Below are 12,390 nucleotides of genomic sequence, written 5' to 3'. Positions count from 1 at the left end.
AGTTGAAACAAATGTGTGAAATGGAGAAATTATGTGATTTATACTGGAAAAGACTGACAGCTGCAAACTGTCACCTCTCCTTTACTTGGCTAAAGCTGCAAAAACTGGTTCCTGTCTCTTGTTCCACTTCAGCATTGCAAAGTACAAATATTTAGTTCCCAAACTGTGGCATGGGCAGGTTCCTGCTAAAAATATGGGCCAAAACTTTCAAGTGACAGTGATTTTGGATGCCTCCATTTTAAGTGCCCAACTCGACAATTTAAAGAGGTTTGATTTTTCAGAGGAGGAGTGATCAGCGCTTTCTGAAATCAAGGCCTTTGAGAAGATTGTCACCAAAAGTTGAAGCACTCTAATCTACTAGTCATTTTTGAAAATCGATGTCCATGTTTCTGTAAAATGTCAAAGAAACTGTTGACTGTTCTTTTGATTTTATAACATTTGTGATGTGTTAGATTTCTTTAAGCATATGGTAGTTTATAAATATTTTAAAATATTATTATTAAGATGAAATAACTAAATGCCTTACTCTGAAGGCAGTAGAGTTCAGTATTAAGTTTCTGTTTTTACATAATTCTGGATGAAAAATCTTGGAATGATAGTATTCCATCAAATATATGCCAAGTTGCTAATTTCTGATATAGATATTGCATTGCGTATGGAATATATTCCTGGTACATGGTGGATGGGAAGGAGTGGTAATTCAAACTGAGCCAGAAGGTGAAAGATTGGGCAGAGATAAGCAAATTACATCCATTAATGAACACAAAATATTAATGTTTTTCAAGCACTTGGTTTGAAAGTTCAGGGAGCTGAAGCGTCATTAACCTTTTCCTCTGTATTTATGGAAGTGGGGTGGCAAAACCTTCCTTCTGCTTCGGATATGCATAGTTTTTTTGTTCTAACCCTTCTTCCCAACTTCCTGAAAAAACACATAGATTCCAGTACCATGAATCTCTATCAGTAAGAGAACTATTAAGGTTTCAGGGGTCTATGTCAGGCTGGAGAGAGGCTATTTTCTTGTTTTGGGGGGTTTTTTGGCTTTTTTTTTTTTTTTTTTAATTAGGGTTGGGTTAACGATGAGAATTGGTTGTTGAAATACCGAGTTATCACCACATCTAAATCTTAAACGTACACACAGGACCCGCTACGCTATCTGGTTTATATTTGTTAGTTTACATTTTCTTTTGGATTAACATAAACATATTGAGACAGCATAATGCATGCCCTGTTTTTACAGTCATTTTGTTAGGTGTAGTGCTTTGCCATGGAAAAGGTTTAATGACTACCTGCAGCAATAGTTTTCTCTTCTTTGTTTTTTGTATGTAAGACTCTAAACTATTCCCATTCCTCCATCTCTTGCAATTACAGTAACTCCTCACTTAAAGTCGTCCCCGTTAACATTTTTGTTACTTTGCTGATCAATTAGAGAACATGCTCGTTTAAAGTTGTGCAATGCTCCCTTATAACATTGTTTGGCAGCAGCCTGCTTTGTCCACTGCTTGCAGGAAGAGCAGCCCGTTGGAGTGAGCTGGTGGGGGCTTGGAACCAGGGTGGGCTGGCAGCCCCCCATCAGCTCTGCGCTCCCCTAAGTTCCCTGTACGGCAGCCGCCCAGCAGGCTATCAATTGCTGGGCAGTTCAGCTGTCCCACCCCCACTGCCGTGTGCCCCACTGCTCCTGTCTTCTGACTGGGAGTTGCTCCTGGGAGCCTCCTGCTTGCTGTGCAGGGGACAATGGGAGGGAAAGAGGGGTGCTAATGTCAGGGTGTCCCCCTCCCCCATGCTCCTGCCCACCGCTCCTTTACCCCATCTCCATAGAGCAGGGGGAGACACAACAGGGCTCTGGACAGAGGGAACTTGCTGGCAGCAGCTGCTGTCTCAACTTGCTGATCTACTTAAAAAGGCAGTGAACTTAGAGTGGGGTCAGCGTACTTAAAGGGGCAATGCGCGTCGCTCACACACACACACACACACACACACACGGTGTGTGTCTGTCTCTCTCTGCCATGCTGTCTCCCCTCCCTCCATTCATGCTGCCTTGTAGATTGTGAGGCTACATTAAAAACAATGTGTTAACCCTCGAGGGCTCAGCTGAGTGCTAGTTCATCATTTAGCAATAAGATATTTCTTGGGAAATATCCTACCCTCTTCCACCCTCTGACTTCACCACCTCAACCAAGCTTCACAATCATCATTGCTATGTACAATATTAAATTGTCTGGTGAAATTTTTTCCCCTGGAACTTAACCTCTCCCTCCCCCTGTTACATTAATTCTTATGGGGAAATTGGATTCACTTAACATCATTTTGCTTAAAGTCGCATTTTTCAGGAACATAACTACAATGTTAAGCAAGGAGTTAGCAGAACATGTGGTAGAGGATGAATTTCATATTCTGGGGAGGGTCCTGGTACCACCCATCCTGGTATGTAGGTGGGATAGGTTAACAGGGTTCAGAAGCCTGCCTTGGCCTAGATTCCTCAGCCAGACTTTGCCAATCCCTAGAACCATACCTGAACCAAACTATTTTCAAATGAAAGTTCAAAATGTTCTGTTAAGTACACCTCTCTTGCCCACCAGGAATGAAGTAATTTGCTTTGGCAACTATCTTTGCTTTGTTACAATAAGAAATAGTGAGTAATTCTTGAAATCTTGTTCTGTTTGTTGGGGATAAAAAATATTCTATGCTAATATGATCCTTTTCATCCAAAAGGATCCAAAACATTTTACAAACTGTATACAGTATGTACCACTGAAATGCAACCAGCATTTGGATGGGAGGGACAGCAGCAACCAACAATTGTACAGCACCCTGTATAGCAGCATGGAAAGAAGGGGAAATTTTGGCCAGGGACACAGAGCCAAACTTCACTTTTATGAAAAATGACATACTTACATTCAAGAGAAGAGCAAGTGGAACCTCATTTTTAAAGGTTTCAATCTATGATACATCCCCCACTCCTCCATCTCACACACACAGAGAGTAAAGTTCATGGAACTCATTTTATCTGTCTTGGAGGAATAAAGGGCGCACACAGTCCTGCTGAGAGTTGAGCCAGTAGTTCTGTTTAGCTTAGGGGTTTACATGTTAACCTCTCACCTTTATCTGAGAGCTTGTACCTAACAGTGCTCCAGATTTAAGAAGCAGTCTTAAACAGACGGCACATTTGAGTGCTGCTGGTAATGGTCCGGGTGAGCTGGAAGCAGTCCAAAGTGGAAATAATAAAAACAAAAAACCTGGCCTGCTCCTCTCTGAGGTTTCAGGCTGGATGGGGGAGATGACCAATTTTTCTCTAATTGGAAACCAATCTTTTAGAAAACAAGTTTGGGCTCCCATACTAATCTCTCACCTCATGACAGCTGTTCATTAACTTGTATTTGTAGAGCTTAGGGTCAGGGTATTTGTGTATATAAGCTAAGCTTCCTTATCTTTCTGTTATGGAATACCTTTCAGAAAGGCAGGATTGTGTTAGCACAGCACTTTGCATTTTGTCAGCTTTCTTCTGAACTTCCACACACAGTTCTTACAATGCAAGAAAGATAGTCTATCTTGCCTTAATATATACTAGCAAAAGCCTCTGTAAATCATTAGCTTTAAAATAGTTTGCTTAAAAATAACCCCCTCTATAGAAAGATAGTGTGAATGTACTTCTAATCAACTTTTGTGAAACATTTAAAAATATGGAATGTTAAATTCCAAAAAAATTGGAAGTTAGAAAACTTCCATTCAATATTAATTTTAAAAAAATTGGGATTAGCATTATTAAAATATCTAGAAATTGTAACTTTGGCCCTTAGGACTCTTTATTTGATTCTGATTCGGGGAGAGCTGACAGGAGGTTTCAAGCTTTATTCTGCTAAGTCAAAAGTAGAGTTGAACAAATAATTCAAATAGTTTATCTGAGCTTCTGGCTCCTCTTTCTGTGGGGTACATAAATCATGATTTTGTTATTTTTTTAAAAAAATTATTCATCACATTCTTCTGTGAATTTTATTGACTGTTGGTTGATCGCTAACAGCCCTCTGAAAGTTTTCTGTGATCACACAGTGTTGATTAGTTAAGATTGGCCAGATAAATCACATGGTATTATTTCTGTTCTGGCTGTGCACACAAGCAATTCCAACCCAGCCACTTGCATGTGTGAATTTAAAGATATTTACATGAATAGAAGAGTTCAAAGTATTTAATAGGGCAGCAGTCCTCAATATGTGCAGTTATATTTCCTTCTGAACATATAAAAAGAGAAGTGGTTTAAAAGTATTCCCAGCCTCAAACAAACAAAATCCTATCATCCCAACTCAATGCTCAGAATTCCTAATACTGCAATGTTGGTATTAATTTCTGGTGCAAATAATGATCACATCCACAGTGACAAGTATGTCAAAATCTGGAAAAGGAATGGTGCAGCAGGTGTGGAATGTCAGCAATATTGTTGGATACATAATTAATTAGTGGAGTAATGAGAACATTTTTGGTGGCTCAGAGACCTACACAGATTAGTAAACTGAGAGGGCTGTCTCTCTACTTCTCCAACCCACTTGATTTTGTCAGGTTCTCCCACTGTTTTTATTTGAACAAGGATTTCTAAAGCAAACAATTAAATGATCACATAAAATTCCATGGGATACACATTAATGCATGTGCAGATAAAAACTAAAAAGTTCCTGTAAAATTCTGCCCTCTACCTGTGCACTCAAATCAAAAATTTTCTTGATTTCAAAGTGTTCTGCATACTTAACAAACTCTTCGAATGCAGTAGAGCTACATAGTGGGAATCAGAGAAGAGAATCTTGTTCTAATGCTATGGGAATATTATACTTGCTTGAATGCACAGTTATAATTTATTAAAATACAGTATCTAGATTTTTTACTATATTGATGTTTTGTCTTGTTAAATTCAGAGAGAATAGTTCTTCATTTGATATAAACCACTCTATATTACAGTATATAGGCAGGGCTAATAGCACAACCTTTTATTAAGGTTGCCCAATACTCTCCATTATAAGACTCTCTTTTCAGTTGCTTATAACTTTGTAAGACTGTAACTGTTTGGGCTGAAATTTTACATACCAGATGCTTGCATCTGGCAGAGTTTTCTTTGAAAAATTTCAGCCAAAATTATTAAGACACTTACAAGAATGAGGCTAGGGAAAACTACATTGTTTTGCCCAATTTAAAAAAAATTCTGGTGACTTTTTCTTTGAAAAGCTCAAGTACCCCCATGCATTGGAGCAGGAAACTGAAATGTAGCAGGGGGATGACCTTTGTGGAAGAGCTATGTCTTTTGCCATCCCTGTGAAAATCCACCTCTATTTGGTCAAGGTATAAGTAGGGCCCTGCCAAATTGACAGGTCATAGGATTTTGGTCAATTTCACATTCATAGGATTTTAAAAATAGTAAATTTCATGATTTCAGCTATTTAAATCTGCAATTTCATGGTGTTGTAATTTTAGAGGTCCTGACCCATAAAGGAGTTGGGGTGGGGGTTGCAAGGTTATTGTAGGGGTGGTTGCAGTACTGCTATCCTTATCTGCGCTGCTGCTGGTGGTGGTTCTGCTGCCTTCAGAGCTGGGCAGCTGGAGAGCGATGGCTGCTGGCCAGGAGCCCAGTTCTGAAGTCAGAGCCGCCGCCGCAAGCAGCAGCACAGAAGCTATGGTATGGTATTGCCACCCTTACTTCTGCACTGCTACTGGTGAAGCACTGCCTTCAGAGCTGGATGCCCAGCTAATAGCCACCACTCTCCAGCCGCCCAGATCTGAAGACAGCACAAAAGTAATGGTGACAATATTGCGACCCCCCGTCCCCCCCAAAATAACCTTGTGACACCCCCCCCCCCCGCAGCTCTCTTTTGGTCAGGACCCCCAATTTGAGAAATGCTGGTCTCCCCTGTGAAATCTGTATAGTATAGGGTAAAAGCACACAGAAGTCCAGATTTCACAGGGAGAGATCAGATTTCATGGTCCGTGACACCTTTTTTCATGGCTGTGAATTTGGTAGGCCTACTTATCAGTCTTTGAAAAATCACAGTGTCCATATGCTCAGTAAAGAAATCTTAGATTTTAACAGTTATATTCCCAAAAGGTTCTGTCCATATGGTGCGGGGCTTTCCTTGCAATTGCAGTTTTGGGCTGCTGCAGGCCATGCTTGGTCTGGGCACCTGGACTGGGAACATGGACACTGCCTGTCCTGTGCTCTCCATGATGTCCTCCCTTCCTGTCGCCCGCCAAGCTCAGGCAGCCTGGAGGAAGAAGCTGTGTGGGTCAAATGCAGAGGGGACAAGAGCCGGACATGGGCGGGTGAAGAATAGATTGGGACAGGTAGCCTGGGAAGGAGAGGGGGTGGAAGCTGGAACTGAGACTGAGAAAAATAGTATGTGTTAATGTAAATTAAAGACTGTATCATAATGCATACACACATGGGGGATGAATTTAGGTTGCAAGGTAACTGTAATTTTGGCATTTCCTAACTTCTGAGTGCCTGACCTTGCAACCTTAATAATGTGTAATGGAGGGATTTTTGTGTGTAATTATTTAACTTCAGATGCTTTTACTGATGCTTGAATGTCTAAGGTTTGACAGTTTGTGATTTTTATTTTGTTTTAGATTATAGGTTGCCAAGTCAGGAGAGAGCCATTGGATTCTACTGAACGATATACTCGTTGGATCAATAATCTGGCACCTGGACAACTTCTTACACAGGTATTCTTGTTTCAGTTGTGATTCAATCTGTGATGCTAACGCAATAGACAGAAAGGCTTGTTTAGTTGTGTTTTCCCATTCACTAATGATACTTGGTGCTGATCAGAGTTGTCCTTTGAGAAACTAAAGGCAAAAATACTTTTAAAAACCCCAACAGATATTTGACTGAATAGAAATTATAGAAATATATTATTAAATCTTTTGTTTTAATATACCCATTAAAAGTATAATAATAGTGCCTGTAATTAGAAAAAATGCCTTTGGAGTGTATGGTTATTGCATAGTGATGACCTTACTCTTGAGAAGGTTGAAGCTATTTCACTTTTTCTTTTAGCATACATATTTAAATAAGAGAAAAAAATCCTCTATCCTAAGGAGATTTTAGTTGTAACATTACACCCTGATAATATAAATAATGTGTGTGTATATATATATGTATGTATATATTTAGTTAACTTTTGCTGGTGATATTTTTAAAATAGTATTTTTTGAAGGCTTAAACACAGGTTGCATTATCCTTGTTTTTAAGTACGACGCATCTTGTGCAACTAAAGACAGCAGACTAGGCTTTAAAAGAGATTGTTTCATTAGGCGGGTGGCCAACACTGAACTAAAAGTGTCTTTGGCAAAAACAAGTTAAACTGTGGAAGAAATCAGTCCAGTTTGTAGAAGAATGTGTGTGCTAAGTATTATAAGACGTCTAATGGGTGGTTAGTGAAAGATTGTCCTAGCGTGCATTAAAAAGCACATATTTTGGGCTTGGTTTTTGTGGTGTTATAGCAGGAAGACATTTGTTTTTAATTTTACTAGGTTTAAGTGGCTCAAGAGATGAATACACCCTTGTTTGTTAGATTTCATAGTGTAAACTCAATTGCATTCCCCACTGCCATAACCCTAAAGACAGACATACAGCCTCTGGAGTGGTAAGCATAACACAGAGAGGAATCCATAGAGCTCCTTTAAGATCTGCAGTGGAAACCGTTGAAATGCACAATAACAGATAATCATAGGTTTGAAATATGAAACAGAGTATTTTGTTCTAAAGGACAATAATTTTATTATAAAGAACTACAAAGTAAAGTGCCAATGGTGTCATACATCAGCGTGTCTGAAAAAAAGTTGCATGGGGATTGCTCAACTCTGTTTTGGAAAGGATGTGGTTATAGGGGTCATTCATACATGTTTGGTGGTCCTGCCCTGCAATAATAAAACGTTAGTCTCAGATTGTTAATCAAGTAAAAATGGTAAAAGAAAAACAGTTACCAATGGAATATTTGGTGTTGACGTTAGGTTTGGCAGTAGAAGAGGCTTATGAGTTGAGAAATACCGTATGCCTCTGACAGTTCAGCCGTGGGATGCATGATCACAACACACAGTTGGAAATGATGGGGAAAAAGGCCCATGGCTTAAGGACTGATCCCACACCCATTGAAATATTTCCATTGACTTCAAATGAATTTTGGATTGAGTCCTTAATGAACTGCTAAAAAAGTTAAGCCCACTGCAACCCTAAGGGCTGTATACAGTACCATCATTTTTTTTCAAGGTCTGATGGTGCTGATAGATTCTATAACTAGATGATGATGATTGAAAATTGTGTCAAATTTCCTTTTATCTCAGGCCCTGATATCATACCATTGACATGACTGAAATTTTTGCCATTGATTTCAATTAGAGTAGAATTAGGGCCTTAACGTTTTCTCTCTTAATATTGTTTTTGCATGAGTTGAAAGTTGGAAAAAGAAATGGGAAAACCAAGCCAGCTCTTTTCTAATATTCACAGGATGATTCTGTTATTTATTATGGGATTTAGTTTGTTATGAATGCCTTGTCTGTCTTTTGTTTTTATTTTCTTTGAAAAAGTAAATAAACTTCAAGAAAATTATAGTTTCACTTCTGGGCCTTTAATAAGAGATTTGTTGAATCTCTGAGATGAGCAATCCTTCAGGAAATGCAGGAAAATTGGCTTTAATTTACAGTATATCGTTTCCAGCCATTTCCTGTACTGAGGGGCTCTTTTCATCTGTGTCTGCGCTCAGTGCTCAGCACTTTTCAGCTGTTTCTGCTACACTACTGTATTTTATAGAGATAAACTAATTGTGCCATATATTGGGAAATTAAACCACTGAACTGCAAAGTGGAGGCCCTCTAACATGCTGTCACTACCATGTAGTTGTCTGTATAGCATTCATGATTTTGAAGAAAAAAAAACCCCTTCCTCTTTTAAAGCAATTGCTTTATCTACTCCAGTGCTCCACAATGATCTGAGTCCAGTTGCAAATAGTTTGTAGATGTTTTTTTAGGAGAATCTGACCTGGGTGGTTCAGATAAGTGGTTTCTCCAGCAATGCTCATGATGAGAGAGTTGCAATTTTAATAGATTCGTTTTGTGATGGGAATTCTGAAATACGTTTCTGAGCCATGCAAACTTTGCCCATTAAAGAAATGAATGAAATAGCATTCTAAATACATATGTTTATGTTAAAAGTCTGATTTTTAAACTGATAAAAGCCAAAGAATTCAGGATGCAAGCTGAAATTCAAACTTCACCTCTCTCTTGTGCATGAGTGTCAGCTGTTTCCATTTTGTGTCATGTGAGTTAATCCCAGATTTCTGGGTGGAGTGCCCTCTCTTCTCAGTCTGGTGGAGGCATTCAGTACAAAAATGCTTTTTCATTTTAATTTTTATTTTCCCCTTTGTGATGTACTCCTGGTTCACTAAATATATCCCACAGTGCATCATTTTGTGACATTCCAAATACCATAAATGTAATTGAATCCCAATATACTTCATGGTATTTATAATGTCACAGAATATATGTTCTGGGCTACTTTCAGGGAACTGGAGAGTACCAAGAGAGCACAATCGATGGTGAAAAACACCTTTTGAAAGGTTAGTTAATATTTATTTTTTTGCTAATTGCCCCCACCGCCTCTTTAGTGGGGGTAATCATTACAGAAATCTGGGATTAATTTAGTTTTCATTTCTTTTTTTGTAGATCAGCATTTACTTCTGTTTAAAAGATATTTGTACACTATTTTTATTGTAATTTAAGGGTGGAGATGGTAATTAAGGGATTAAATAGTATACTCTGTATACTGTAGATATGCATTTTCAGACACATTATTACATGGATTATAAACATTTATAGAGGGGTTTTTTAATGTTTCCTTCTGACCCAATAGATGCCAAGTTTTTAGACTCTTATGGCCATATATGTAATTGAATCACACTAACAGCCACAGGACGAAACACATAAATTAATATTAAAGGACTTAGTTGTTTTAATATGCTGCTTTGGAAACTGGAAAAAATTGCAGATTAAAAAGAATCCTACAGGACCTCTAAATCAGATCCATTTATGAAATTTTGTTGCAGTCTGATCTGGAGATATATAAACTGAAAACTTTACTGAACCTTATAAGTCAAAACACTTATCTGAGTGGTTTTTAATGTTAGTTTAAATTATGCAAATAGTATTTTTAGTAAGTACTTTTTAAAATGTTGTTTTTGACTCTGAGCAATATAGTTTAACTCAGATCCGAGCCTGTTCAACAATTGCCCAGTTAGATCTTTGACAGAACAAGCTATAATGGCTCTATCTCTACATGGACCCTAACAGCTCAATATTGCTCCCTGAAACATAATGCATATGGCTGCTTATCTTAGAAAATTCTTTCTGAGTTGACTGGATTTAGAATCTTTTCAGAGATGACTGTTGGATTGTAACTTTTAACTGTATATTTATACCACACCTGTGGGTACAATTTAGTAGTTTTCTGATCTCTCTGGATCATCTGACAGAGGGGAAGGATATAGCACGTTGGGATTCCTTAACATGCAACTTTCTGTTCCATTAGAGCCAACTGCTGGATTCACCCAACAGATTGCTAAAGCTGCCAATCTGACTCAAGAAGCTTTTTGTGCATCCTGCTAGAGATCTTAGGGGGTTCTGAATTACTCTTGAATAAAAGTCAGAGTGTGACATATTTGTAATTGACTTTGGTATTGGGTTGAATTAAAACATGGTGCCTTTATTTATTTAAGCCATTGCATCTGTCTTAAATATGTTCTGGAGTCCAAGTAGTGGCTTTATTAATGCTGAGGAATGTTTTCAGGTATGTCTTTAGAGCAAGAATTGAAGCAAATGAGCTAAAAGCTTGAAAGAAAAGATATAGCCATTCACAATGGTGTTGCTCATCATTGCTAGTAAAGACTGAAGTGGGGCTGAGAAAGAGACTTTCTGATTGTAGATTAACAATGGTACTGTTGTTGAAAATTAGACCCTTATGGACTTTCTCAGGAGAAGGTATACGTGAAGCAGAAAAGCCAGATTTTTTTTTTTGAAACATTCAGCATTTGCTTTAAGACAACTATTATGTTTGGTCAGCTAAGGTTTTGTTTGTTTTTATTTTGTTCCCCTCTGCCCTCTCCATTCTCTGATGTGTCCAAAAACTAAGTTTATAGTGAAGTCCTATGAGTTTTGGCCTGGGCAAATGCAGCTGAAGTTACAAGCTGTATGGTTAGAATGCATTGCATTAAACTGTCTGGGCCTAACTAAACATGTACAATAAAAGAAAATTATTTAGCAGCTTCATTTTTCTTCTCGCCTGCAGAGCAGCATGAAAAAAGGCGCACAGGATTGTCAGTGGTTTTATATTTACTTCAGAAACTATACGTCCAAGGGGCTCTTAGGAGTCCTAGGGAGTGCAGAGCACCTAATGAGAAGTACTTACCCACATCTGTGGACTGAAAGCATAATTGGAGCTTCTTAATGAAGCACTGTATAAAGGCATCTCTGGGTTAAATATTCTTGAACTTCTAGAAAGAGATCTGCAATAGCTCAAAATTATTTAAATTTTCACTTATTATTTCAACATTTTTGTTTGGACCTAAAGATGTTCTACAGAAAAAATATGGATATTGCAAAATCTTTTGACTTTGTATCGTTTCTTCATTTATTGTTGAAAAGAAATCAAGTCAGTTTCAGACCTGGTACAAGCATTTGCAGATCCATTAACTTCAATTAGCTATCAGTTCTTATACCAGCTTTGAATTTGATTCATAATTTAATACTTAAATGTTTATAATAGAAACTTTGCAATATACTATGAAAATAACTCAAAATACTCCCTTTGGATTGGCTCCTTGTTCCAAAAGGTTCTTGGTAGCTGTGACATATTGGTGTGATGCATGATGTGAAGTTTCAAAGAATTATGAAATGAACCTGATCAACACTGAAATGCTTGGAGTCTATGGATCAGTTTATACCAGCTGAGTCTCTGCTCTGGTATCTTCAGATGTTAATCTTACACAGTATAGAACCAAATAGGTTTACATTTTGTAGGTGTTTGGTTTTTTTTTCCAAAATATCTTGGTGAATCTTTGAGAGCTGTGTTCTGGGGCAGTAGATGCTAAAAGTAAGGAGAAACAGACCAATTGTAAACTTTTCAAAAGTATCTACATCCCATTTGCCTAAATGATGTGGGTGCTTAGCCTCAGTCTCATTGAAAGACAGTGGGACTTGGGAGCTTAAGTGCCTAAGTTCTTTTAGGAAATGGAATTTAAGCTCCTAATTCACTTACGTGCTTTTGAAAATGTAACTATAAATGTTTCAAAAACCTCAACAAGCTAAACTACTCTGAACACCACCTTCTAATTGGCTGAGATCTAGGAATGCATTACACCTCGGACA

General features: G+C 38.1%; 1 protein-coding gene across 6 annotated transcripts in view; it reads left to right on the top strand.

Moving 5' to 3' along the window:
• The window catches only part of B3GNTL1 (UDP-GlcNAc:betaGal beta-1,3-N-acetylglucosaminyltransferase like 1), a 295,947-nt gene that overhangs the window by 82,893 nt on the left and 200,664 nt on the right, over nucleotides 1-12,390 (top strand). For all 6 annotated transcript variants that reach the window (XM_073311998.1, XM_073311995.1, XM_073311993.1 and 3 more), the window contains one exon: nucleotides 6,601-6,696. In XM_073311998.1, the coding sequence (XP_073168099.1) occupies nucleotides 6,601-6,696 (96 nt within the window). The remainder of the gene's footprint in view (nucleotides 1-6,600; nucleotides 6,697-12,390) is intronic.

This window comes from Lepidochelys kempii, chromosome 14 (genome assembly GCF_965140265.1).
Source record: "Lepidochelys kempii isolate rLepKem1 chromosome 14, rLepKem1.hap2, whole genome shotgun sequence".
In the NCBI taxonomy this organism is placed as follows: domain Eukaryota; kingdom Metazoa; phylum Chordata; order Testudines; family Cheloniidae; genus Lepidochelys; species Lepidochelys kempii.
The sequence above is the reverse complement of the archived record's forward strand: the minus strand, read 5'-3'. Positions and strand labels throughout refer to the sequence as shown.